At 43.7% G+C, this 26685-nt stretch overlaps 2 protein-coding genes across 5 annotated transcripts in view; both read right to left on the bottom strand.

Annotated features, from left to right (window-relative positions):
• Positions 1-740: 740 nt before the first annotated feature.
• Positions 741-4053, bottom strand: tbx16 (T-box transcription factor 16). Its single transcript, XM_080893683.1, has 9 exons — positions 3766-4053; positions 3499-3655; positions 3303-3405; positions 2749-2913; positions 2358-2504; positions 2200-2270; positions 1991-2073; positions 1692-1905; positions 741-1596 (listed from the first exon to the last, which is right to left on the bottom strand). The coding sequence occupies exons 1-9, from the start codon at positions 3779-3781 to the stop codon at positions 1164-1166; spliced, it is 1389 nt and encodes a 462-aa protein (XP_080749809.1). The 5' UTR covers positions 3782-4053; the 3' UTR covers positions 741-1163.
• Positions 4054-9449: 5396 nt separating this feature from the next.
• cabin1 (calcineurin binding protein 1) overlaps positions 9450-26685 on the bottom strand; it is a 38910-nt gene continuing 21674 nt past the window's right edge. For 3 of the 4 annotated variants that reach the window (XM_080893349.1, XM_080893351.1, XM_080893352.1), the window contains 8 exons: positions 21356-21519; positions 21173-21269; positions 20369-21055; positions 17738-17812; positions 13824-14085; positions 11474-11635; positions 11144-11346; positions 9450-11061 (listed from right to left, as the gene is read on the bottom strand). In XM_080893349.1, coding sequence (XP_080749475.1) covers positions 10918-11061; positions 11144-11346; positions 11474-11635; positions 13824-14085; positions 17738-17812; positions 20369-21055; positions 21173-21269; positions 21356-21519 — 1794 coding nt within the window. In that variant the 3' untranslated portion in view covers positions 9450-10917. The remainder of the gene's footprint in view (positions 11062-11143; positions 11347-11473; positions 11636-13823; positions 14086-17737; positions 17813-20368; positions 21056-21172; positions 21270-21355; positions 21520-26685) is intronic. The other variant, XM_080893350.1, reaches the window with a different exon arrangement.

The following is a 26685-nucleotide window of genomic DNA, read 5'->3' as shown; positions in this document are numbered from 1 at the left end:
CCCCCAAACCACTCTTCCTCTTACCCCCCTTGGATTTTACGAAAGTCATTAGCAGCCCATATCCCCCTGAGGGTGGAGACAGTGGGTTCTGCCTGTGTTTTTCAGTTGTGAAAAGGAGCCAACAGCCTCCCCCTTTTTCATGCTTTTTAAGGCTCATTGACATGGAGAACGAGGGCCGTGGAGATGCTTTATGTGCCGGTGGGTAAACCACAGCAGGTGACCCAGAGTCGCAGTAATACAGCGTCTTTAACGCATGCTGTGCTTGTCGAAACTACAGAGTATAGCCTCATTAGATCAACAAAAAGGAAATACAAACAAACACCACCAAAGGCTGCGGCTCTTATCAGGGGTGGCCAGGTACAAAGCATGCAGATGTGCACCCACTGGGAGAAGGCCAAGGAGTTCAGGCACTTTTACAAACTCTTATCCATTCAGTCAGGAGACTGGCTGCATGCGTGAACATCGACTGGGAGGAAATCAAAGTCAACGGGCAGATGCTGGTGTGAGAAATAATTAAAGGGTCACAAGTAAATAAAAAGGATACAATTCTAGAGACACTCCACAACCTTTGTTGTCACAGTTTTGTTTGAATAGAAGAAAAATGCATAAAAGTGAGATTCAGGATAGAAAAATATTTGTTTCATACCTCATATTGGTCTCTTTTTGTACACTTTCGTATCTCAAGTTAATAAGACATCAGTGTAAAAATGATATGGATTTCACACACAAGACTTCGAGTCCAGAGACTTTTATTTATTTTTTATGTTTTTTTATGTCACACCACAATTTGTCAAACAATAATTGCACACAAATGATTAACTCTTACATTATTATTCTTAGCTTTTTACAAAAATATTTATTTACACTGGGAAATGAGGTGAAATGCAAAATAAATAGTTTTTTTTTTTCTTTTTTCAAACAATTAAACCACAAACTTGAGTTGCACTCAGCATTAAATGGCCGGTTTGAATCCTGCCAGTCGGGGCAGCAGACAGAGCCACTCCTTTTTCTTATTCTCTCCTCTCAGTTTTTCTCACTCTGGCTGCAGGGTTGGGGCCCTCAGCCTTGTATAGTCATGCGCTCTCACAGCTGTGAGTGCCGGGATCAGCTTTTTGTTAAGATGGCAGCGGTAAAGTAACTCTCAGTTGACGGTGGAGATTCCTTCACCAGCACGAATAAGAGAACAGCGGGTACTGGCTCCACTCGGCCACGTTGCCATGGTGATAGCTGTGATGCACAGCTTGCGTGGTGTAGTCAGTGGTCAGATGATGAGGAGGGGGATACTGGGAAGGACCTGGGCCGCCCCACTGGCCCAGGGGCTGCTCGGTGCTGTAGGGGTTGTAGATGTGGTGACCGATGACCCCTGGCTTGCTGGCCTGGGCCACAGACATGTTGAGCACCCCTGTGTAGTCCTGGGGGCCCGGGAGGTGCTGGGGGCCACAGCTGGAAGGGCCAACCTCACGGGCCTTTGAGGAGTCGTGATCAGGGACCGTGGCTATGTCGGGAACTCTGGACTCAAAGCTGCTGCGTCCGGATCCACTGTTGCTGCTGCCGATGCTGGAGGAGGGGGACGGGGACTTTCCATACTCATGGAACCTGGGGAGTAAAAAAAAAAGAAGAAAAGAACAAATATTGATTGGCATTCATCAAAACAACATGATTATAATATGATCTGCTGCATCGCTGTTTACCTGTATGACTGGTAGGAAGCTGGAGTAGGAACAAGCTGCTCTGTGCTGTAGAGATCTCTTGTGTCTGCCCCAACAGGAGAGTCAGTCCTCACTCTGTGCTCTCTCTCAGCATCCCAAGGAGAGTAGCGCTCCTCTTTGACACCATCCTCTTCTTTTCTTTTGGGCAGCTCTTCATCCTCTCCGTCGAAACCTTCATACGAAGACTGGCAGAAGTCTGAGGAGCCACAGATCATCAAATGAGAAGAAGAACAAAACAAAAAAAGCATCAACATGAAGAGAGAAGAGTGTGAAAACGGTACCTGGTGGACTGTCTTCTTCAGAGTTCAAAATGTCTGATGCCTTGGTCCTCTTCTCAAGGCATGATGGGTCCTTGTTGGCACGTCTGCGGCAGTAGATCAGTTATATTAAAAACAAATACAAACTACAATACACTGAACAATAAATGAGCTCAGATCCTTTCAAGTCAACGGACCAAACTGGAGCTTTCGCGTTGGCATTTTAACCTCACCTTTTCTTATTAGTGCCTTCATCCCGGAAGCCTTTTGCAAATGGGTTGTGATCGATCTTCAGCTTTGTAATCTGCAGGAGAGGGAGACACAAAGTCAAAGTTAAAACTTTGTGATTTGTCTCTCGGCACACGGCATACTTGCAGTGCTAGAAACAGACCTTAGTGTTCTGGTAGGCAGTGACTGCAGTGAAGGAAGTCTCCGGGAAGGTGAAGGTCTGGAAAACACTCCAGCGCACACTGAACAGGTCGTCTGCCTGGACAATGTGGAAGCGCGGATGGTAGCGATGCATGGAGTGCAAAATGATCTGCAGACAAGGAACATTTTTTTGAACATTTTTCGCTTCCTTGAACGCGGTTTTACTGTGTGCTTTTGACATGTCGACTTAAAGACCACGCTGTCTTTTTTATCCGCTTTTATCCCCGGTGGGAGGAAACTGTAATCGGAAGGTTGTTGAATTAACTATCCTCCAGCCAAATGTTAGAAAAAAAGCACTGCCGAAACGTTCGGTCTAAAGACGTCAAAGTGTTGCAGATGTTGCTTTTACTCACATGGCCGTGCTGGTCGAGCGTGTTGTTGGTCAGCTTGAGCTTGAGGAAGGAGACGGACTGCTTCATCCAGTGACTCCCTGGTGCTGGAGAGTCTGGGTGGAGGTAGGTTCTACAGGGTGGCTGAGGTTCTGCTTTTCCTGCCACCTCCCACTTCTTTTTATTCCACTGTTGGAAAGAGACACATGAGTCAGTCAATTTGAAAAAGGTGAGTAGCGGAAGAATTTTCAAATCCTTCCTTTTCCACCATAGACTGGAGAGCGGTGGCTGGCCTGTACCACCCACAGAGATGGGGAGGGGAGCGGGGGGGTAGTACAGTGGGCTCACAGCAGGGGATAGAAAAACAGGAAGAGATAACATCCTTTGATGTACAATGTTGGGGGTGTGTGTGGGGGGTGGGGGTGGGTGATAAACAGGGGATGTCTTGTCTGGGGCTAGTGGCTACCACTTTGGGTTATCTACAGCCAAACCTATGACTCTAGTGAGGCCTTGGGAAGTGAATTTTCTCTCATGCATGACTCATTAATACACAAAGGAGAAAGCTACTGGTGTCTTACCTTATACCTGAAACCATCCTCTGGGACCATGTCGACCAACAACACGTACTTGGCACATGGAATAAGCCCGGATAGATTCACTTTGCAATGTGGAAACATTCGCCTGGTAAACATGGGAGAAAGAATGAGTTCTGTAAAAGGTGGGGGAGCAAGGTGTGAACATTTAACATTTTATTTTATTTTTCTGTTGCCCTACCTTCCCGGTTTAGTGATGATCATCTCTGTCCCTATTTCATGGAAGGTCGTCCACAGTTCAGTGTCCTCCAGAAACATCCTGATATTGCCCTGGAGATAGGCATCAGGTCCGGGAGCTATGTGGGCCGGAGGAGGCCCACTGAAGTTGGACTTCAAGTCTAGAAGAAAAACATGAATAAGCATTTTTTACTGGAAAAACTGGTAGAAGAAGACACGTGTGCTTATGGAGGCAAAGCTGATATAGCTGAAGAAGTAGTCATCAACTCACCTCTGATGGACTGCATCCTTTGGATTAAACTTGATATGTTTTTAACTGAAAAGGCTTTAAAAAAAAAAAAAAAAAAAAAAAAAAAAAACAACGAAAGAAAGAAAGAAAGAAAAGACAGAGAACTCAGTCCAGGTGTGTGATATCCAAAGTGCGTCTTCAGCTCTTCTCTGTCTCCTGGGTCTCTTTCCACACATGCAAAAGAAAAATCCAACAGCCCAGGAAGGAAGTCAGAAGGTCAAATCAGTCCTCGCTGCAGATGTTTCAGAGATGCTGAGTCCTTGCAGGATGGGATGACCATGACTTTTAAGGGTAGCCCAGGAGTGGGTGGGGCCAGGGAGGCCATCCTTTTGAAGTGGCACAATGATGGGTTGGAGTCCAACTGTGATTGGAGAGTGCTGGAAATCAAAGAGACTTAACAGAGGCTTGATACCATCCCCACAGGAAGGTGGGGGGGGGGGGGGGGGGGGGGTGAAAGAAATGCATCTTTATTAACTGCTAAGAGACTTTAAAAACAAATAGAGATGGACTTCCGTGCTGCAGAACACATAACTCAGTCCAGCAAAACCTGTGTAAATATTTCCCTCACACACACACACACACACACACACACACACACACACACACACACACACACACACACACACAGAGTCTGCTCATGAAAATGCCATTTAGTGTGTTTGTGGTTAGAAAAAAGTCATTATAAATTCATTTGGCACAACTGAGAGAAACACAGCTGAAGGTCTGTGTAAACGGGTTAATGCACTGTGGTCTGTGTGTGCATACAGGTAGGGTCTATTTTTTTTTTTTTACATTTTTCAGAAAATCAGCAGTGTTTTCAATAGCTTAGTTAAAGTACACAGGCTTTTCTCATAAATACATTGCATAAATCTGACATATTGGTCTGGAAATGCACACATACACACACATATATGTATTTTCATATTCTATATATAATACATTTTTTCATCATCTCCTTTACACTTTCCATCAAAGGCACCCACAGCAGTGGGTGGGAAACTCTATGTAAACCCATAATGACGATGACAACATGCACTCTTTCTGCAGGTAACTTTCACCTGAGGGCTTTGTGTGAAGCCTGCCAGGTAGTGAAGACTGCATGGAAAGAGAGGGGGGGGGGGGGGGGGGGGGGGGGTATGTGTATTCAGGTGTCTAGACAACCCCTGATAGATAATCTCATTAAACTGGTTCCCCTTGAAATGAGCACGTTTCTGCAGCATGGAGAAAGCCCAGGCAATTAACAGCCAGTTAGCACCAAAGGCCCAAGTCAGCCTTGAATGGGACAGGAGGGGTCAGAGAATAAAGACCTGGCACAACAATCCAGCCATCCTCCAGCCCTCCACACACGGGACAAAATCCACAGCTGCGTCTTTGCTCGCAGGCCCGTCTCCTCCTGCATCATGCCACTCGCTGCAGGCAAAAGAATTTATTAGAAAACTGCAAGTATTTGCATAGAAGGGAAAGAGAGAGAAAACCACAGTTTCCCTTCTTGCCTCCACCAACACACACACTCACAAATTTGAATTAAGTGAGTTTCACATCTCATTGAACCTCTTTTTCTTTTTCCTAGCACAGACACATCACTTCCAGTCAGGTTTCTAATTGTAATCCCATGTATGTGTGCTGCATACAATGCCTTCTGTAGGCCCAAACCCTTTTACTCCCACACACCAAGGAGTCTTTTGTTCACGTGTGACTGTATGGATAACAGCTCCGGGCACAAAACTGCGTGTGATATACGAGCGGCTTTTACAGGTGAGGAGCGAAACACAGAGGTGGGTTTATGAGACAGCAGAATTGGCAGTTGGGTGTGCATAAAGAGGCGCGAGAAATAAAGTCTCCCCTGTGAAAGTATTGAGCAGCCTGTTTAAGACTTTTGTGGAGGGTCGATGTAGAGTAAAGAAAAAAAAGGAGGAGGGGTGACATTCAGCTTTTAATGATACACTTAAGAGATCGTGGTCTGATAATTTACCTATGTTAAATGCCCTGATGCAGGGCTCTCCACTCTCTCTGTGGAATTGGCCCTCCCCCCCCCCCACCTTATGTGAAACACAAATACACTGATGCTCTCCACACTTCTTCTCTGGTCATGTTTCAGGGGACCAGAGAAGGGGTCACGCAACTTTTTTGGCTGTTTGTCAGCAACGCGAAGGGCTGAATTCTCTTTAGATCACTTCAGCTTTAGCAGAGGAGAGCATGTCAGCTTCAGAGCGGAGGTGTACATTTCAGCAGCGGCAGTGTCAATCCCATTACGCAGTGGTTCTGAAGGCGACAGGTGTGACTGCTAAAGGCCTCAGTGCGGGGCCAGGCGACAAAAAGTCAGGGTGTACAGAGCCATGACAGAGAGCTTATGTAAGAGCAAGCCCAGGGGAGATTTAGGCTGGATGACAAATCAGGGAGCCTGTCTGGAGAAGACTGATAGAGGCTGCCAAAGCCCAAATATACTCCATGAATAAGGCTTTTTTACTAAAGAATGTTCGAGGGTGACAGAAAGGGTCTTGCACTGCAAAAAAAGACTTATCAGAGATACGCTGTGTCGCAGTGACTCCTACTCCCAGATCACCTTCAGCAGAGCTCTTCTACCTACCAGGTGTCAGTCTTTGGCCATTTGCTTTAACTGCACAGATCTCCCTGTGCTCAGCATTTAACAGCTGCCAATATACAGCCAGGGCCGAGGGATCAGACGGCTCTCTGGCAGCCCAATAAAACGCCCCCTTGAGTGCAATGACGAGAAATCTCACACCTTTTGCTCACATTAGCCATGCAGCGTAGTCCTTTTGATGCTAAATCAGCCACATTGAGTGGTTTGTAGAGACAGCAGCCGGCAACTAACACGACGAATGAGAGGAACGATCAATTTACTTTAGATCGTTGGAGGTGCTGTGTTATGATTGGTCACTTTAAGAAAAAAGTTGAGGAAAAATGGGAGAGAGGATCCTTCCATGCCCCCTCTGACATCCCTGTCCTAAATGCAGAGTGGCCGTGATCTCATCTACACAAACTTGGGGCTGGGGGACCTCACATTTGGTCCACCACATAAGAAAACAAATCTCACATCTAGCTTGCCTGGCAAAGAGGGCAAATGACAACTTCACAGCACTTCATAAGAAACTCCTGGAAGTTGCTAATGAAGACTAATGGCTTCCCTTGTGTCAGAGATTTCACACCACTGTGCACAAGCCCTTTGACCGCAGTCAGTGTGGTCAGATGGCTGCAGGAGTTCAGAGGCTGTGCAGCTCCACCACCAGCAGGAGGACTCAAAGAGGAGAAATCCATCTTCACCAGAGCTGAGTCTTAGGAGGTGCACAGTGCCCCAGTTGTGAATCTCCTTAAGGCAGATGTGTGACATTGCACAAGATGAAAAGAACACAATTTCAGCTGTCCTGAAATGAGTTTTGGGAGTTTTTGGTTTTAAGTTATTTGATCACAACAGAAAATAAAATGCAGACAACGGGAAATAGTGGGAAATCCAAGTCACCATGTGTGCCCCCCAAAGGTTTGTGCTTTCTTTAAGTGTGGGACATTTATACTGTCCAATGAGAGTTGTTTGTAAGGTGTCTTAACACTTCTATGGTGCTTTCCTCTGACTAAACAGAGAGTTGACTCAACATTAGAGCAACAGCCTCAAACTGCACTCATAGTTGTCAGATTGCTTAAACGTGACTTTGTTACAATACAGTTTGCTAAATGTGTTACTTTGTCCGACATGAATAATAAATGCTTATGTAATCTATTGTAAATGTATTATTAAAAGGACACTCATATGCCATTTCATTAGGTACAGCAGCTTGCTCGCACCAATATCTAATCAGCTACTCACATAGCAGCAAGTGAATGTGGTCAAGATGACCCGCTGAAGCTCAAACTGAGCATCAGAATGAGGATGAAAGGTGATTTAAGTGACTTTGAATGTGGCATAGTTGTTGTTGTTGCCAGAAAATCTGCTGGGATTTTAACACCCAACCATCTGTAGAGTTTACAGAGAATCGTCAGTTTTTAGGGAGAAAGATGCCTTGATGATGTCAGAGGTCTGAGGAGAATGCTTTGAGCAGTGAGGCAACAGCAACTCAAATAACCACTTGTTACATTGAAGGTAGAAGAGCATCTCTGAATGCATGTTAAACCTTGAAGCAGATGTGCTACAGCAGCACAGGAGTGCAACAGGTGCCACTCCTGTCAGCTTAGAACAGAAAACTGAGGCTACAGTTCGCTGGGGCTCACTGAAACCGGGCAACAGTAGGCTGGAAAAATGCTGCCTGCTCTTACGAGTCTTAATATCTGCTGCAGCTTCAGTGCGCAGGGTCAAAATGTGGTGTAAACAACATGAAAGCATGGATCCATCCTGCCTTGTGTCAGTGACTCAGGCTGCTGCTGGTGGCGTGATGATGTGGAGGAAATTTTGTTAGCACAGTTTTGAGCCCTTAGTACCAACTGACATGCCGCTGAAACCCCACATCCTATTGCTGCTGACCATATCCATCCCTTTATGACCACAGTGCACCCATCGTCTAAGAGGATAGCACACCATGTCACAAAGCTCGGATCATCTCGAGCTGGTTTCTTGAACATGACAATGAGTTGTCGTGTACTCCAATGGTCTCCACAGACACTAAATATTAACTCGACAGAAAACATCTGGGATGTTAATATGAACCAAACTCTGAGGAAGGATTCCAGCATCTTGTTGAATCTGTGCCATGAAGGTCCAAACCAGTACTAGCAAGGTGTAGGTAACATAGTGGACAATGAGTGTTTATACTTGGAAATAAAACTAACGTACAGTTTCAAAAAATGTTGGGGTGCTGTGTAAAATGCAAAAGGCATATGATAAAAAAAGAAATAAAACTGTTTATATTATAAAGAAAACACATCAAGAGTTAACACTGAGAAATCACCTGAAAAAGCATCTCAGAATGAATAAGGTTAATTAGTAACATGATTGGGTATAAAAAGAACATAAGACAGGCCGAGTCTTTCAGAGGTAAACGTGGGGAGTTCACTGCTCAGAGTTCATGTGGGTAAAACTTGAACGTAAGCAGCAGGTTTGAGAAGGCATTAATATTTACAAGACTAGGAGTGACACATTCTATTATGCAGACTGCTTTCAGGGAAATCATCGTTTATTTCAGCAAGCCAACGCCAAAGCACAGTCTGCACATGTCACAGCAGCATGCTTGAGTGCTAAACTGGGCTGTCTGCAGACTAGACCAGTCAGCCAGTGAAAACATTTGGTGCCTTAAGAAATTAAAGATAGAACAAAGGACGCTCTGAAGCCTGAAACATTATGATGCAAAAGTTGGAAAATATGTCAGCAGTGTTAAAAGAACAAAAGAACAGGTGATGCAACAGAGCGGTCAACATGCTACCGTCTCCCCCAGGGTGCTGGCAAATTACAAAAAAAATTAATTTTAAAAATTAATTCCATTCAGCTTTTATTTACATTTTACACAGCATCCCAACATTTCTGACGTCACAACTTTTTCAGCAATCAAGTGAAGTCAAGCAACAGCATGTAAGTACTTACACTGTATGATGAGAATCTCCATCCGCACCATATCAGTCTGCATCCACGACTCTTGTAAGTTACAGCTGGTTTCCCCAAACAAACCATCTAATTTGATGCACACATTGCACCTGATAACAAACAGCACACACAGTGCAGATCGTGTGTTTCTCAAATATATTTTTGGTTTGACATCTATAATGCATTCAGTCCAGACACAGAGAACAGTTCCACTTCAGCAGCCTGCACCAGAGGGGAGCTGGGCGAAGCTCGAGCTCAAGCCTTTGACCCGCTCGCCCTCTTTAGCCGCGTTACATTCCCAGAAGCTCGGCAGAACAATAGAAAAACTATCTTACACCAAAAAATAATCGTGAAATAAAATACAAAACGTTTCTTCTTTTATCAAGGGTGATAGTTTACAATTATTCACTTGTACGCTTTCTTTGAAAAATTATGTTTTAGACAACTTTCAAGAAACATAATCAGTAAATAACTTTCTTTAACATCTTGTATAGAAAACAAAACAATCTTTAAAAAACATTCTGTTGTCTTCCTCTGAGTTAAGCTAGATTGTGACAAATTTACCAAAATGGTTTCAATGGAAAGGCATCGGGATTAGAGAGTCCTGCTCGGGACGCGCCAAAGATCGGGAAAGATCACGAAAAGTGCTTCTCGAGCTTAAGAGTTGACCGCTGAAAGCCAAAACATGTCAGAAAGATACTTGGATTTTGATACGTACCAAAAAAAAAAAAAAAGCTAATTTCCAATAACCCCTTCCCATATGAATACAGATCAATGCTGGTGACATGGAGGTCCATCCTGGTAAGAACTGTTCCTCTTAGCTACAAATGCACATGAAAGGAAAGAAAGAAAAAAAATAGTACAAGGAATACAGTGAGTACAAAAATAGCGCAAAGTTAAGTGCAAACTGAAAAACATCCCGAATGTTAAGTGTAAACATTTTCAACCTGCTACATGTCATGAGGCCGCGTGGCTCGTTGTCTCCACGGGCGAACATCAAACGCAGCCGATTGTTCTTGTGTCCTTTGAAATATTTCGTGTAGCAATGCATTGTGTCCTGGAGATGAACATCTCATGCCCAAGTAAACTATCAGAGTGGAGGACAGCAGGTGCATGCTGCTGAGCGCCCATCCAGACCGAGGCGCCTCAGTTCGATGGGCTCGTGAGACAACTGGAAAGCTGCAGCTTGGCGATATAGTTAGCACACAACATACGAGAAGATGCATAAACACGGGACTGGCTTGCTTTAAAGGCTGATTTTTTTTTTCCTTTTTCCCCAAGTTGTCACAGGAGAGCTCAAAAAGCTAAAGAGTGATATGCATAAATGGCACATTACAGACATGCTGTGAGACGAAAGCCATCATTGTCTGTCATATACATCATCACCAGAGCAACACTGCGACATGACAGCCGATGAGAATACTGCAGTGGGAGTGCGGGGTTTTTTGTTTTTGTTTTGCAATGCACGTGAGGGGACAAGAGCATCAACACAGACAGCTGCAGAGGTATGAACATCCTGTTTTTTTTGTTGTTGCTTTTAAGAATTGGGGGAAGTGGAGTTTGGCAAAGTCAGGCCTGGATGTGTCATGAGTTCAGAGGCCTTCCGAGGCTCAGATGTCCATGTAGTCGTCCTCCTCGTCCGACTCGCTCTCCAGAGACGACTCCTGGCTGGATGTCTCCTGCACCTCCAGTGCCGGCTGGGTCAGAGTGTCCTTTTTGACTGTGGCTGCGGACTGGGAGGACAGGATGACGTTCTGTACAGGAGCAGACAGCAGGGGTCACTGTTGAGTGCTGGGACAACAGAGAGCCGTATGCGTGGTAATTGAGAGTGCTTACCTTAAGTCTCTGTTTGGTTTCCTCTGAGATGCTGCCTTTGGGGGAGAGAAGCGTGGGGGTCGGAGGCGTTACTGTGATTTCTGGCGGGAACTTGGTAACGGTGGAAGGGATGAAAAGCTTTGGCATGTTGGGCGGGACTCGGGAGCGGATTCGGCTGGGGTCTGGAAGCTTCGACTGGTCATTGCTGGCATACTGCTGCTGGTCTGAGAGAAAGAGCGTGGAAGAAAAAGAAAGAAGGCGTGCACAGTCACTAACGGTGCTGTTATGTATTATCTGTTGAATCCAATCTACGCATGTTTTTGTAAGACACTTTGATTCTTAGGTAATGACCTGGGCAAGGTTGTATTGTGCTACATGTGGCAGTTTCCCCCTGAAACCAGCCTGCTGCTGATTCCTGCCCCTGCTGGGACACAGTGGCGAGTTTCATCTGCTGGCAAAGGTGCGACTCCTGCTGTCGGTACAAAAGTCCCTCTGCAGGCTCCTCCCGCTCCTCTGCGAGCAACAAATAACATGTTAGGGATCGATTCGACCCAACAAAAAACTTTGCAAGTGCGCAAAAACTGTGCTTTCAATTTACAAAACAAAACAAATAAATCAGTGTATAAAAAGAATAAATATTGCAGCAAATTGTAAAATGTCAGCTTTTATAGCAAATCATTTGGACACTGACAAGAAACATTTCTTTTCAGAATGGTTTCCAGTGCTTTTGATTTAAAGTTGCGTTGCGTACCATTTCACTTCCTCTCTGCTTTCCTTCTTTAGCACGACTAGAGGCTGCGCGCGCACACACACACACGCGCACACACACACACACACACACGCACGCACACGCAGAGAAATGTGTTTTTGACTAGGGGTCCCATGAAAGTCATCAGGAACACTCACAAGCGACTGATTGTTTACAGGTCGCCGATGAATGAGGGGATTATTTCGTAATAAATCTCCTTATATTTGGCATTTATTAGCAGACAATTGACAGTAACAAGTTTCCCTTTGATTGGGACCTCACAGCCTCATTCATTAGACAAGCATTTGTAATGAATGCAGGAACACTGCTGCTAACACTAACTGCAAAAATTCCCCCTGCAGCTCAGACACGGACACAAATATGAAAACAAAAATTATCTAATACGTTTTCAGTCTTCACCCATAATGTTGCCTAGGAAACCGTTACATAACACACATCAGTGCAGTGCTGCTTCATACCGACCAGTGTGTGTTTGCACGCACATGCAAACACACTTTTGCATGTGTTTTCAGACTTCAAAGGTCATGCAAGTTTAGGAAATGGACATGAAGCTATACAACTTCATAATATGCAGCTCCTGGTTACGCTCTCGCTAAATGAATGATGAATGCAATTCAATAAGTAATAATAATAATCACCAGTGTGTCACGGCAAGAGATATTTGTACTTCAAGGACAATTTCTAATTCTCTGTGGGGAAGAACAGGAAGAGACCTCCTGTAGATGCAGGTTCAGGGAGGGGCAGCTGTCTGCTGCAAATGGTTGGACAATGATGGGAAGCAATGTTCATCAAAATGCCAGGCATGACAGAGAGACGAGACACACAAAGAACCCTGATCTGAAATCTGTGATGGTGGTAGAAGTGTAATACCCGGTATTCTGAGACTTAATGCAGCTTTATTAGTCAAACATAAAAAACCCTAAAAAACTACTAAACTGCAAGTTGCCTTTGTCTTTTTATATTTCCGTTATTGCGTTCATGGTTAAGAAAATATAACTCCTACTGTGAGTTGGTTTGGCCACATGTGTTTTCTTCTCTGTACACAGACACACATGAAAGATTCACTGGTTCTAAGCTGCCTGCAGGTGTGAATGTGAGTGTGAATAATGGTCTTTCCTGTGACTGACTGGCAGCCTCCTTCACTACCGCCTGGTTAACAGCTAATGAATGATCAAATGTTTCATTCATGTCTGTCAATGCAACTTAAACATCCCTATGTGTATTCATTTTCTATGTATCCATGTCTGTTATTCTACCTGTGTAGTAACCCTGAGGGAGCTTGCCCCTTGAAAATAAAAGGTTCGTTTAAACTACCTTTCTGTGTCTTAAGAGTAGAAACAGGTAAGAAAGGCAAAAGAAAACAAAAAAAACCCAAAACTTCGTCAACAACATCATGACCGTCGTCAAATGTCGTCAAATGATTATTCTAACTAACTGATGCTAAATCTACTGACCACAAAGAAAAGGTTCACACACTGAATTTGCATACTACAGATTCAAGCTCTCAGCCTTTAGAAATGTCAGTTCTACTCATCCTAAAAACCTAAAGAGGAAAGAATGACATGTTTTGATAGCAAACACGAGATAAGCTGAATATTCATTATGAGATCTGCGGTGATTAAGCCAAAGCCTTCGAGGAGCTCACGTAGGCACACAGAGTCACAATCTGGAGGATGTGAATTTCTCAAACTCTTGTTGGTGGACTGACAAAACCCAAAAGGCAAAACATAACCAGGCCAGAGCTTGCTGTTATGTAACTGAGCTGCTGAAACCCACAGGCGCCCTCTGCTGGTCACATGGACACTGTAGTATCATTAGAAACTGGAGCTCCACTTAAAGCAGCAGAATTTAATGGAAAAACTGCATTGATTTTTGTCTGCAGAATCAGAGGACGTCGCAACATTTGATGTGTGTGGGAGGAGGCCGCTGTACCTGTCTGTGGCAGGAAGGCCATGGCTGCAGAAGAGTGGCTGGCTCCTCTCCTGTGCTGTGGCTGATCGTGGAAGCTTGAGGTCTGAGGTCTGGGCAGCTTGCTCAGGGGCTCGTACACCACCTTGGCTTGGCTGTCCTGGGTGGACAGCGGGTGGCAGGTGGAGTGGCTGACCAGGACGGGCGTCGGTAGGGAGGCGGGGAAGAAGAGGTCTCGTTGCTCCTTTGTGTACTTAGGTGTGGTCGGGGCATCGCTCGAAGCCTGCTGAAGACAGAAAAAAAAAAAAAAAAAGACAAAGCAGCATTCATGAGGAGGTGTGACTGACCTTGGCTAACCACCCCCTGCACCGGCAGACTTCTGAGTACTGTACATCCTCTCCCCTTGAGACAGAACTGCTGTGAGACTCAGAGAAGCAGAGTCGATATTTCTGCACTTTTCAAACACACATCAGCCGTGCTAGTTTTGCCTCTTTCACACAACAAGTAATGAATCCTTTACAGAGTTTCGATGCCGCTCCTCGGGGTTTCACGGGCTGGCAGCACTTGCCCGCTGGACTGTGTGTTGGGTTATGGTGAGCTCAGATCTGAGCCACTTTGGTGGATGTCCTTTTGAGGACCACTTATAAACACAAGAGCTGCACAAACAACCTATGACAACAGCCGCCCTGCTCCCACAGCCGCTGTCATGGCAACACAGAGGAGCACAGTTAAAAGGAATGAATACACCTTCTCCTCTAGTTTTTATATCTAAATGGATAAAAAGTTGGATGAAAAACAGCTTTTCTAAGCACATGACACACAAGATGCTCGGTCTATTGTGCAAACCGAGCCAAAATGTGAGACATTCAGGAATGAATTCATTTCATATTGACTAGAAGGCTACACCGACATGTACAGCATTAATTATGCAGGGATGGAAAAGAGGCAAATATGACTTCATACTTGCAAAAGAATCTGTCAAAGCTAAACTGCATCTGCTACAGCTCTGTTAAGACATCTAGGGTCATAGTATATATTCTGTCATGACAAGTGGCCTTTGACAGATATAGTACGTTAGCTCAAGAAAATTTGGCAATAACAGAGCTCTCGTCCCAGTTCTCCCTGGGTGTCTGCAGGGAGATGAAGTCAAATTGTGCTCGGCTTCACAGCTGCGTGCAGTGAAGCTTCCCATGGGATTCACACAGCAGAGAACAGGCAAAATTAAACAAGCAGAGTAGCCTTCCCAAAGCTTGGAGAGCAAAAGATCCTCCAGCCCAACGCAGAGCAGCACAGTAGCTTAAAGCAAGCAGCAGCTCCGTAGCCGGCTTTGATGATTCATATCTCATGAATTAAACATCCCCAATAGAGACACCAACAAGTCAGCTGGACTGTGCGCTTAGAAAAACATTAGATTGCAGCACGTAGCATGAAGCCAGTATTCAGGGTTGAGCGTTCCCGTGTGGTCGAGGTCCAACAATGAACCGAAAGACTGTTCTCTGTCATCACAGATCGGGCTGTCGATCAGATTAGAGCCGCGGCAGATCTTTCCAACACAGAGGAAACAAACTTTTTCCATTAAACTGCCCTCCAAAAATGAAGCAATACTGGCATTTCACTGTGAAGCAAACAAAACGTATTTACTGAAGTAAACCCATAATGTTCCAGCTCAAATACAGGAGTGTTTTTAATAAAATACCTCCACCAATTCAGTGTTATCCTTATTTAACTTATCCTGGGCTTTTGTATAGCCCCTCAGTTCACATTCACCAGTTGACAGCAAATTGTATGGACTCCTCCAGTGAAAACAAGACAGAGGACAACACAGCTGATTTTCCAGCTCAGCACTCAAAGGACTCCCTCTCCCTCCCCCTCTATTTGTGGGGGCTTGAAGGAAATGTGTGAATCTGCAAGCGACAGGGAAAAAAAAATATTCCTCAAGCTACGATCTACATTACCCACCACATACAAATGTAAGCAAATGCAAACCACGACAGGTATTGGTGCCACAATAATTACACATTAACAGCAGTTAGATAAGACTACAGAATGAGCTTTGATGTAGAAAAGCACCCTCCGTTTGTCACATCCTGGGCATGCAAGGACACTCACCAGTGCATACAGGCCACCTATCAGAGTAATCCACTGATTTTCCTGGCTCACAATGGGCCTTTGGGCAGATGACTATGCACATAGTAAAGGCAATATGTGTGTATTAGCTTATATGGGAAAAAATCTGAGAAGGTGGTTAAAAAAATAAATTACAATGCTGGTGATTTTCCTTTGGCTCTGGCAGTCAGGCGGCATGACTGTGTCTTGTTAAGAATCCATGTATGAGCTGTTAAGTATTAGTCATCCAATATAAATGATCATGATGAAATAAAGTGGTCAAATTTAAATTCTTTTTGAGTGTGGATGCATCTGGGTTTAGGCTTCTGCAACCGTAATAATGGCATTATTTAGACATTTCAATTTTCTCACATTTAAATTATTCTAAACTGAAATAACATAAGTCAGCATACAGTCCCCGAAGTGAGCTAAAGGCTCTTTACAGCGTTTTTTCTACTCCTGGCTCTGTGTGATGTCAGCGAAATTGAATTTCTGTGGCATGCTGTTTATGAAGTGCAGCAAATCAGAAATAAAAATGTCTTAAAGGGACATTGGTCTTAAAGGGAGAGGATCCCTAGTTAAAGACAGATGGTGAACTGAGGTGGCTGCACAAAGGCCCAGTATAAGTTAAATAAGGAATTCACTTCTTTATGCACATTATAATTAGCCTCTTTAAGGTAAAAAGAAGATAAACAAAATAATGTGAAATTAAATACATGTAGATAAAAACAAAAATATAATTTACTGCTACTAATTAACAACTGTAGTTTTTACACATGGCGTCTTCCAGCTCTCTGCAATCATCTATGAGTCAAGCGTCGCGTGGAAAGTAGACAAACGAATAAAAAGACCAAGATGAACAAAAGGAATCATGCAGAAAATAAGATGGTGCGATCGCTGAACTGGGGAAAAAAAAAACACAGATTTATTTTGCTTACAACTGTGGTACACATGAGCCTGAAGTTCAGGGAACATCACCGTGACAACAGGATGTGGGCAGAGAGACCCTTGATGACTGTGTGGGCAGGAGGAGGGATGAGAGGGGGGGGGGGGGGGGGGGGGGGAAAGAGAGACACTGAACCAGAGTGAGGCAGAGCAAGTAATGATTCGATGAGGAATCCGTGTACTGGAGACAAAACTGAGATAACGTGCTTAGGCACTAGCTGATTGTCTGCGATTACACAAATACTAAGTATTTACTCATTTCTTTCACTTTATCTTAAAAAAATGAAAGACATCATATGCATATTGCCTGTGCAAATAAACAACCTGAATATCAGTGTCACGCTGAAAATGATGACAAGTTTGGCAGCGACTGAGTGAGGCTGAAGGGACAACAGGGAGCATTCACACCACGCTTTGGGCTATATTTAGCACTGGCAGGCAGGAGCAGGTTAGACTTGAAGTCTGGGAATTACCAAGTTAGTCATCACTTTAGCACATTTTACTACAGATGCTGCACACTTAACCCCACACATAACACAGAACATATATTATAACAAGTGCTATTATGAGCTAAATCAGCAGACATGTAACACTAGAATTAAACTTCCTGGATTCGCCAGATGGGTGAGCTAGACGATTGTAGTTTATAAGACATTTCTGGTGTCCTGTTAATTTGTTTTGAAAGAAAACCTTAAAATTTGTGTTTTGCTATGCAACGCACATCCCAGGATCTTTCTTTTTTTTTTGCATCATCTTTTATAATGAAGGAATAGACCCATAGTTAAGCACGTGCTACAGGGAGCTACACCACAAGGATGAGGGAAAATGTGAAGGTGTGGGTGTAGCAGAAAGGTGGCAGATGAACATGCTGAGTTACAAAGGTTTACCTGTCTTTGGGCAGAAGTGGCCAACTGTATCTGACAGAACTTCACAGCCTGGTCCAGAGCCACATCCTCATCAACCTGAGACAGGAGAAAAGGCAGAATAAGGATTTTCGAGCAGAGGAACGCAGTGTATCTACAGATAATCAGATTCCACGATGTCAACTTGTTCACATACGTTTCCGTGCAGTATAAATACAGAAGCAATGATTATAGCACCACAAATTCATCAGATTTCTGAAGTGACCTGTCCTGAGAAACATACAGTGTTAATTAATCCTCATACACCAACGCCAAACCGACAACAACTTAATCTGATTCTGAGCCAGCACGATTTTTTCTCTCCTCAGCTTTCGCATCTGATCATTAGCACAAGTAAAGAAAGGCGTAGTTAAGCTGGTGGATGTGTGGGAGTTGGCAAGCTTAGCTAGAGAACAACACCGCACACTCGAAGCTGGAGTAGGCAGCCAGGTTTTGGCATCTTCGGGGACACAAATTGGATAATAACCTTTCAGCATATTGTAACTCAAGTACTCTGAGAAAGATCTAGAATCTACCACTGATTGTTTTCAGGTTTTAGAAAATTAAACCCCGATTGGAGAATTTAGGCAATCACAGGTCTTTGTTGTCCAAATGTTTTCCAGTTTATAGGCATGTGTTAAAGGTCCTCCGTGACTGCGAGACATAGTTGTCTGTATGAGTTAAGCATACAACTTCCACCCAGAGGAGTGGGCGTAAGGCCTGTGAGAGGACAAATATTTAGGGGGACTTTATTTTTCCTCTATCGAATTTTTGTCTGTGGCAGCTTTAACAGCTGCGTGAGCATGTTTACAGCGACGTTCGCTGTCTGCAGCAATTCAGGGACCCCCAAAGGGAGGGAATTTACAGCATCCTCAATCGAGTTTTCAAACTGCTTATTGTAGAAACAGATTGAGTCAAGCTTCAACATGTCACAGAGGACAGCCCTCTGCTTTCATCTGTAGCTCTCTGCAAACTCTTTACTTGTTGAACTTCCTCCCCACAAACACACAAGGATGCATGTGTGTGCATGCTTATTTGCCAGTTAGAACTTCTCAAAAATCCCTTGCAAACTCCCCCCCCCCCCCCAATAAAAAAACCACAAAAAAGCCCAAAAAATATCTGACAGGTATGGAGGACCAACGCCACTTTCTAGAGAACTGTAATGGCATCATTAACAGACAGTGTTTGTAAACAATTGAGCATTTGAACAAATTCTGAACCAACGCAATGTTCACATGATGATGCGCATTTGAGGATCTTTTTTGAGGTAGTAATGAGCAACCAGTATTCTCTACTCGTCAAGCTGAAATACTTTGATGGCAGGAAATGCTCAATCTACATACACACTTAGTGGGTTTTTGTTTTAACACCTCAGCAGAGAGGTTAGAGACTGAAAAATGTCTTGAGTGTGATATGCAGCACTGCTGACATAAACAAAAATGAAAAAAAAAATCAAAAGGTACAGATTTAAAATATAACCATGTGCAGGTGTGTTTTGGGGGGGAAAAAAGAAAAGAGAAAACAAAGCATTTGCAGTTTGTGTAAGTAGGTACACAACCACAAGATGGCTTTGGAAAATGTCCAGGCTTATTAATTGCGTGATTTGGTGACAGGAAACATGTTGCGCCTGGCTCTGGCTTTTAGGTACGGCTCTGAGAAAATTATTCTCTAAGCTGTTTCTTAAAAAGCACAGGAAAAAGAATCTTGCTGCAAAGCTAAGCGCCCAGAAAAACCAAGCAAACGATGCAGACAGTAAACCACTCCATTCAATTTTTTATCTCATTCTTGCTGTATTTTCAAAGTTTATATTTTTCCAATGGAAACCACATGGCTATTCTATTTTAACTATCTTAACATAATTCATTAAAAGAAGCTTTCTGTTTCTAGAAATATCCTACAAAGTTTCCATTTCTGTGTATGCACTTTGTCACGGCACACTTTGCATCAGTTGTGCTGGCAGTGTAAAAACAATCTTTCATTATCAATTATACTTTGATGGCAAAAACTAGCCGGGGCTGACATGAGAAAACAATTTGCTTTTCAGTGCAGAACCTGATATCAATATATATCAATGTGAAAAGTTAAGAGGCCAATCACAGGAATTCATAAAGTGAAATGTAGTGATAAATTTCACTGTATCTTTAAATCAGCAGTGACTGAGCCAAAGTGGTTTTTGCATGCTTTAGAGGTGGATATATATATCATGAGAGAGAGAGAGACAAGCGAAAGAGAGAAAATATGGCTATTCCTATTTAAAAATACCAAACTACATTTAGAGTCAGCAATCTATTTTAGAAATAACAGCAAAAGGACGGGACACACCGAGGTTGAATTTGGGTTACTCAGAGTAAAAACAACCGCACCTTGAGCTGTATTTGCTGCAGAGCTCGAAAACTCAAAGTGGGAAAGTCCCTGATTGTCAATAGGAGTACTGTTACTAATTCAGTTAGAAAAGGGGTTTCCCGAGTCCAAATTATTTTAGGAGGATTCTCATTAAGAATGTATGACTTTGCAAAATATCATTTAAAAAAAATGCAGTGCGGTTATTGCAACAATAATGTTACCTATATGTGCACAGTGAAGACATGTGGTGTGGCACATCTGCAAGAGGTTTACCTGTTTTATGAGCATATAAGTCTCTGACATTATCTTTTCAATGCGCCCCAGGTCGTAGGTCATGACTTTCTGGCCTTGTTGCCACACTCTGTAGGCATCAAGCAGGAGGGTTTTTCCAGACTCTACATCCTCTAGAAGTTTCCTCTTCCTGTTTGGCTTTCGTAGTAACCCCTGATCAGTCCCACTCGCTGCCACGGTGATTTTGGGTGCTGAGGCTTGAAGCTGCTGCTGTCTGGAACTGATACTTAGCTCCTCCAGGGAAAGTTCTGGTGTCCGGCTGATGTCAGTGACTTTCTGCTGAGGCTCAGTGCCACTCACTGAGGTCTCAGCCTGTGTTTGGGTGCCCTGAGAATCTGTGGCATTAGAGGGTTTCCTCCAGTGGCAGATGTCCAGGTCCATGGGTTCTGCAGGCCCTGCTTTATGCCCCTCATTCCCAGGAGTCTCTGCCTTCCCAGGGTAGCCCTCCTGAACCTTACTCCCTTTATCTATTGACGGTAGTGGTGATGGGGTGAGTTGCGCCTGGGAGGCTTCTCTTGGACCTGGATCAGTAGCACAGGCGCCCTCTGTGAGTCCAGGCTTCTTAGGCACGGTGTGTTTGCTGTCATCTGAACTGGGCTTGTTGGATGTGTCTGTTGTGGTCATCTCCCCCATGGAGGGCGCAGGCGCTTTCTGAAGCTGCTCAGACACCTGAAAAAGAACAGAACCTGTCAAAACATGAAGTGGGTGCATGCCAGATGTGTAAAACACTGAGTGGCTCTCGGCCGTGCATGTGCACAGTGGGCTGTAGTAGTCTTACCCCAGTACCCCAGTGAGACTGTTCAGATTGTCCTCCAGGACTTTTACAGTTAGGAAAAATGCTCTCTTGGCCAAAACCTGGCGATCAACATCCCGTAAATACTTCCTTCAGAAAGAAGGAATAGAGATGTCATGGAACGAATAAAAGACATATGACAGAATTAACATCATCACACAGAACGTGGTGCTTACTTTCCCTGGTCAGGGGTTCTCTGCAGCATAAAAGAGACTTTCAGCAGAGTATCGTGATCCTTGAGCTGAGACAGCACCTCCAGCAAGAGGACAATGGATCGGTTCATATGAGATGCAAAACTACCCGGGCGATCAATCTCATCTACTGGAATACGCCAGATGCCCTGGACAAGACAAGGAGAAAACAAAGGAAAATGCACAGTTAGGTTTGACTATTTTACTCATCATTGTTGCTAGCAGTTGGAGTAGGAACAGTCAAAAGAGACAGTGCAGTTACCCAAGAGTATTTCAAACTTCCCAGTGAAGCCAAATGATCTCCAGCAGCTCAAACAAAAGTTACCGCTCAATATTCCAAAAGTCCAATTTGTAAAATTCTGAAAGTTTGTGTTTTTATAAATGCTCTCTGCTGCTATTCTAAGTTCTCAGAGGCATGTGGAGGGCATGACACAACGGAAACAATTAACGGGGACATGTGGAAAAGCTGAAAGGAAAGAAGGTAGTGGGGAAAGCAAGAAAAATTAATGTGACTGAAACACATGGCTTTCAAAGAAGAAAGCCCTAATGAGGGGATGGAAAGGCTGCAGGAGAGATCTAGCGGTCTAGCTTGCCATGTAGGAGATATTAAGAGAGAGGGGGGCTTTCTCTCTGGGTGCACATGATGGGCAGTCTCATTAGTGCTCAGTTCTGTCCAAGCAATGAAACAGACCAACAGACTAGCTGCCAACAAACAACGTCCTCTTCCCCCCCCCTTCTTTTTTGTTTTTTTAAATGGAGCACTCCACCTTTTCAGTGAGCACATGTCCACTCAGCAGGTAAACTGAGGAGAGGATCTGCACTCTGAAGCTACTGATGCAAGTGCAGATGGTGGCCTAGGCAGCACACAGGCTTCAGTCGCAAAGCACATGGCACATAGTACAGTTACAGACTCTGTGTGTGTGTGTGTGTGTGTGTGTGTGTGTGTGTGTGTGTGTGTGTGTGTGTGTGTGTGTGTGTGTGTGAGAGAGAGAGAGTGAGAGAGAGAGACAAATAAAGATGACCATATCAGGATGGAACAAAAACAAATGAGATGGCTCTATCAGCTGCTGGAGGCATGGGGAGCATGGCGCTCCTCCTAACAGACCGCTCCAGATTGTCAGATGACATTTTCAAATCCACCGGAGAGGAACAAAGCAGGAGAGATAAACCTATCAAAACAAAATCCATGCTTGAAGATGCACCTAGAGCCTTTTAACCTAGAAAATTAAATGAAATGCAAATGAATCCCAGAAAACCTGATACATGTTGTTTTTAAGCATTCCTAATTTCTGTTAGTATTTTTGTTGTACATAGGAATCTTTTTGTACTGTTTTTTAAGCAACTTTTGTGATGATAATTAAAAAACCCCCCAAAAAAACAGAGGTCAGGAAAGAAATCCCACGAACATTGCTCAAATGTCTGCACAAAGACAAGAAGATTTATTTATGATGTCATGCGACGCAATCAGGCCAGGCTTGGGAAGGTTTTTAACCTTTCAATAAGCCTCCAACATTTCATGGAGAAGAGTTGTTCTTTACAGTAGCATCCAACCTCAGCAAATCTGTTTAGGGAAGCAGAGCCATGGGTTTACACAGATTATGAAGCAGCACAGCATCTAAAGCAGATTTGTAAGACTTTAACTGCAATAATTTTAAGCATCTTTTTTCTCCCTTTTTGCTGCAGAAAATATGAACACTGCTTGATATCTGGAGCTTAAGCCCAGACGTGGCCAGTAGATCACGTAAGAATCAGGCAAGGGGTAAGACGCACAGCAGACAAACTCATACTTTAGATGTGTTTTTCCAATTAAATAATAAGCTGGTTAAAAGGGAAAAGCAGAAAAAAGGCAAAAAAACAGCTATTGGACTTTACAGTTATACTGAACTGGGGAATTCTTTGTTTGCAAGCCAAATTAAAAAAAACTGGCTGTCTTATCTACTTCATCTTCTCATGTGTAAACATGCCATGGACAAGGAAAGGCATGAAAAAAGAAAGTAAAAAGGCAGGAAAGTTCCACAAATTAAGCGTTGCTGTGTCTTAAAGCAACGCTATCCCATGTTACATCAACTACAGTTTCACTATAACCAACTACAACTTTAGATTGTACGATTTCGAGGGGTGGGGGGGATCCAAGATGGCTGGTCTCCTGCTAAAGCCATGAGCATTTGGCAGGTTGTTGGTGTAATTTTATATCTTCCTAAATTCTTCTCTGCATTAGTCCTGACATGCAGAAATCTGAAGAATCTAAAGAATAAAAGACTCCAGGAGTGTCCTTTACAGTTCTGTGCAATCTAACAGAAACATCACAGATTTAAAAACAGCTCTACTCCAAGGTACAGCTACTATAACACAAATTTGCGCTCGATTTTGAAAAGAAAAAAAAAAGTCAGAAGGAACGAGAGGAGGCAACTCACCATCACCAAAGAAAGCTACTCCACGACGCCTGTGTTAGTATTCTTTTGGACAGTTTCCTGTTGGTGGTGGCAGCACCAGCAGTGCCTCCACCCTGAAAGAGGCTCACGCTCTCAGAGCCAGGGGTGGGCTGCATTTGGGTGCTAGGGCAGCAAGAGCTGCAGAAGAGGAGAAGAGGGAAGCACAGCTGCACATGGCAGAACAGGAAAAGAGAAAGAGAATGGCAAGAGGAGAGACTGTGCCGGAGTCTATAAGCTCAGTACGCCACTGACAGTAGAGCTGACTCGTTCTTCTCCTGATTTCAAACCCTGCCATCTCAAAACAAAAACACCCACGCACTCCATCTCCGCTTTCCCCCTGACCCCAGCCTGCTGGAGTTCTCCACCCCCCCCCTCCCCTTCTCTCACTCACTCTCTCTCTCACTCTACACAGCATACATCCAATCCTCGTAGGTCTACGCCAGCCAATTGGAGGCTGGTGGAGAAACTCCCGCCCATTAGTGCACACCCACACAATACACACAAACAGGGGAGTGCCAGAGAGAGAGAGAGAGTAATGAGGAAGCAGAGCAATAGAGTGAGGAGTTGAGTAGAGTGAAAAAGAGCCAGGGGGAGGGGTAGAGCGTGATCAGCCTGAAGACAGAGCAACAGGAAAAGAACAAAAGAACATAAACTGGCTGAAAAATGAATTCAGTGCTACCTCATCTGTGTAGTGTGATGCATCAAGAGGATGACAAACCAATAGTGAGAAAGGAAAGGCAAAACTAGCAGAAAAAAAAAGTCCCTCAAGGTTTGTGTAAGTAAAGCCCTCCCCCCGCAATCAGCCACACAAAACAGTGTGAAGAACGGTGCTGCCTGAACAGATTGTGTTGTGTACACATATTTCCTCAGTCAGCCAGCAGCACAGCAACAGCAGCCCTCACCTTCTTGTTTTCCTCTCCTTTAACTCTGGTCGTCTCTCTCCAGCTGGCCACCAAAAACATACTAAGGAAACACACCTTGTTTTTCCCGCTTCCTGTTGTGAGTGTAAAAAGAAGTGCTGAAAAATATCGAGCTCACTCAATTACAGAGCAGGAGAAGGCAATGAAAAACAGACTTGCAGCCAGAGTTAACCCTCCAACATGCAAATCCAAATATCAACTTGTACAAAATGAATTCATTGGGCCAACACGCCTCCTCTAAGAGAGGCAGAAAAAAAAAAAACACAACAAGGTTCTCCTAAGTGAGGCTCCACCTACAGCACGCTGCACAGCTGAACACACAAATGTTTGAGTCATACGTCAACTGACTCAACTGTGTTACCCTATAATATAACAAGACAGCGAAGCTCACCCATAAACAAAGTTAGATTCAAGTGGTTGAATTAAACGTGAATGCTCACCCGACACACACGCACAAAAAAGGGTATCATTTCAAAACATGACAGAAGCGGAGTTACGTCTGTCTGAAATATAGCAACAAGCACGCCCATTTTCTCTGGAGCTACGTGAGTGGGTGGAAGAATATTCAAGTAAGATGAGTGCGTGTGTGTGGCGGGGGAAGGAAGGAGGTGGTAAATGTGCCTGAGTGAATACTCAGGGACTCCTCACGACTACTCAACAGTAGTCTTGTAGCTAAAGCCGCCTGCTGTTACAACAGCATTACAAGAAATATCATTACAACTCAGTTTTCTCACTCTGTAAACCACTGTGGAAATAATGGCTACAATAATCCCACTACATGCCTGTAATGACGACACTGAAACCAAACAGGGTGATTTGGAAATTCAGAAAAATCAGTATGTGATGTTACATCACATTATCTGTATAGTTTAAAGGGCTGAAATACGATATACTGAATCCTGTTACTAATGAGTCTTTGGTGGCAGCCGAGTCTGAGTTTATAACATGCTCACTGGATTATAAACATGTGACATCACTTGGGTCATAAATAACAAATTGCAGACTAAAGAGGAAACATTTCTGCTTTGTATGAAGTGTGACAATACACACATCAATAATGTAAAGCTAAATTATATATTGGTATCTGCTACCAAGTTTAATCATTATTCAACAAAAACATATAGTATGTTATACTCCTTGTTTGAATGAAGCTTCCGAGCAATGCGTTTGGGCTAATAATATTTTCAAACCCAATAAAACTGACATGGGACTTAGTCAAAACAAAGTGTACGTGTTGCTCCCTTAAAACCAAACTGCATTTTACATCTATTCCCTGCATCTGAAAAGCCAAACATTTTAAAAATTAGTTTAATTTAATTTATACAGCGCCAGCAACAGCAGTCGTCCCAAGGCTTTTTATATTGTAAAGTAAAGACTCTACAGTAATACAGAGAAAACCCCAACAATCAAACGACATTCTCTGAGCAAGCACTTGGCGACAGTGGGAAGGAAAAACTTCCTTTTAACAGGAAGAAACCTCCACTCCCTGAGCCTGGTTCTGCTGAGGAGAAGAGTAAAAGAGCCAGAGATGAATAATTAATGATTAAATGCAGAGTGGTGTATAAACACAGAGGTGAGGTGAGTTAGTGCATCATGGGAATCCCCCATCAGTCTAGGTCTATTGCAGAATAACTAAGGGAGGATTCAGGGTCACCTGATCCAGCTCTAACTGTAAGCTTTAACAAATGGAAAGCTTTAAGCCTCATCTTAAAAGTAGGGTGTTCATCTCCCAAATCCAAACTGGGAGCTGAAGAGGGGCCTGAAAGCTCAATGCTCTGCCTCCCATTCTACTTTTCAATATCCTAGGAACCACAAGTTCCTGAGAGAAGTGCTCTGTTAAAAATAAATGAATAAATAAAAGAGAATCTGTCTAGACAGACATTTATGCTTCTTATGTATGCTTCTTTCTGCAGATGGATGTGCTTTATTAATGTGTTTTGCTTCTTCTTTTCTTTCTATCACA

Source organism: Rhamphochromis sp. 'chilingali', assembly GCF_963969265.1.
Source record: "Rhamphochromis sp. 'chilingali' genome assembly, chromosome: 10".
Classification (NCBI taxonomy): domain Eukaryota; kingdom Metazoa; phylum Chordata; class Actinopteri; order Cichliformes; family Cichlidae; genus Rhamphochromis; species Rhamphochromis sp. 'chilingali'.
This window is presented reverse-complemented; position numbering and strand designations above follow the sequence as displayed.

What these genes read in the sequence shown, in the direction of transcription:
- tbx16 (XM_080893683.1), bottom strand. An exon ending in AGGATGGTTTCAGGTATAAG is followed by an intron (nt 2,914 to 3,302) that starts GTAAGACACCAG and finishes TCTTTCCAACAG; the next exon opens with TGGAATAAAAAGAAGTGGGA. An exon ending in GAAGGCACTAATAAGAAAAG is followed by an intron (nt 2,074 to 2,199) that starts GTGAGGTTAAAA and finishes CTACTGCCGCAG; the next exon opens with ACGTGCCAACAAGGACCCAT.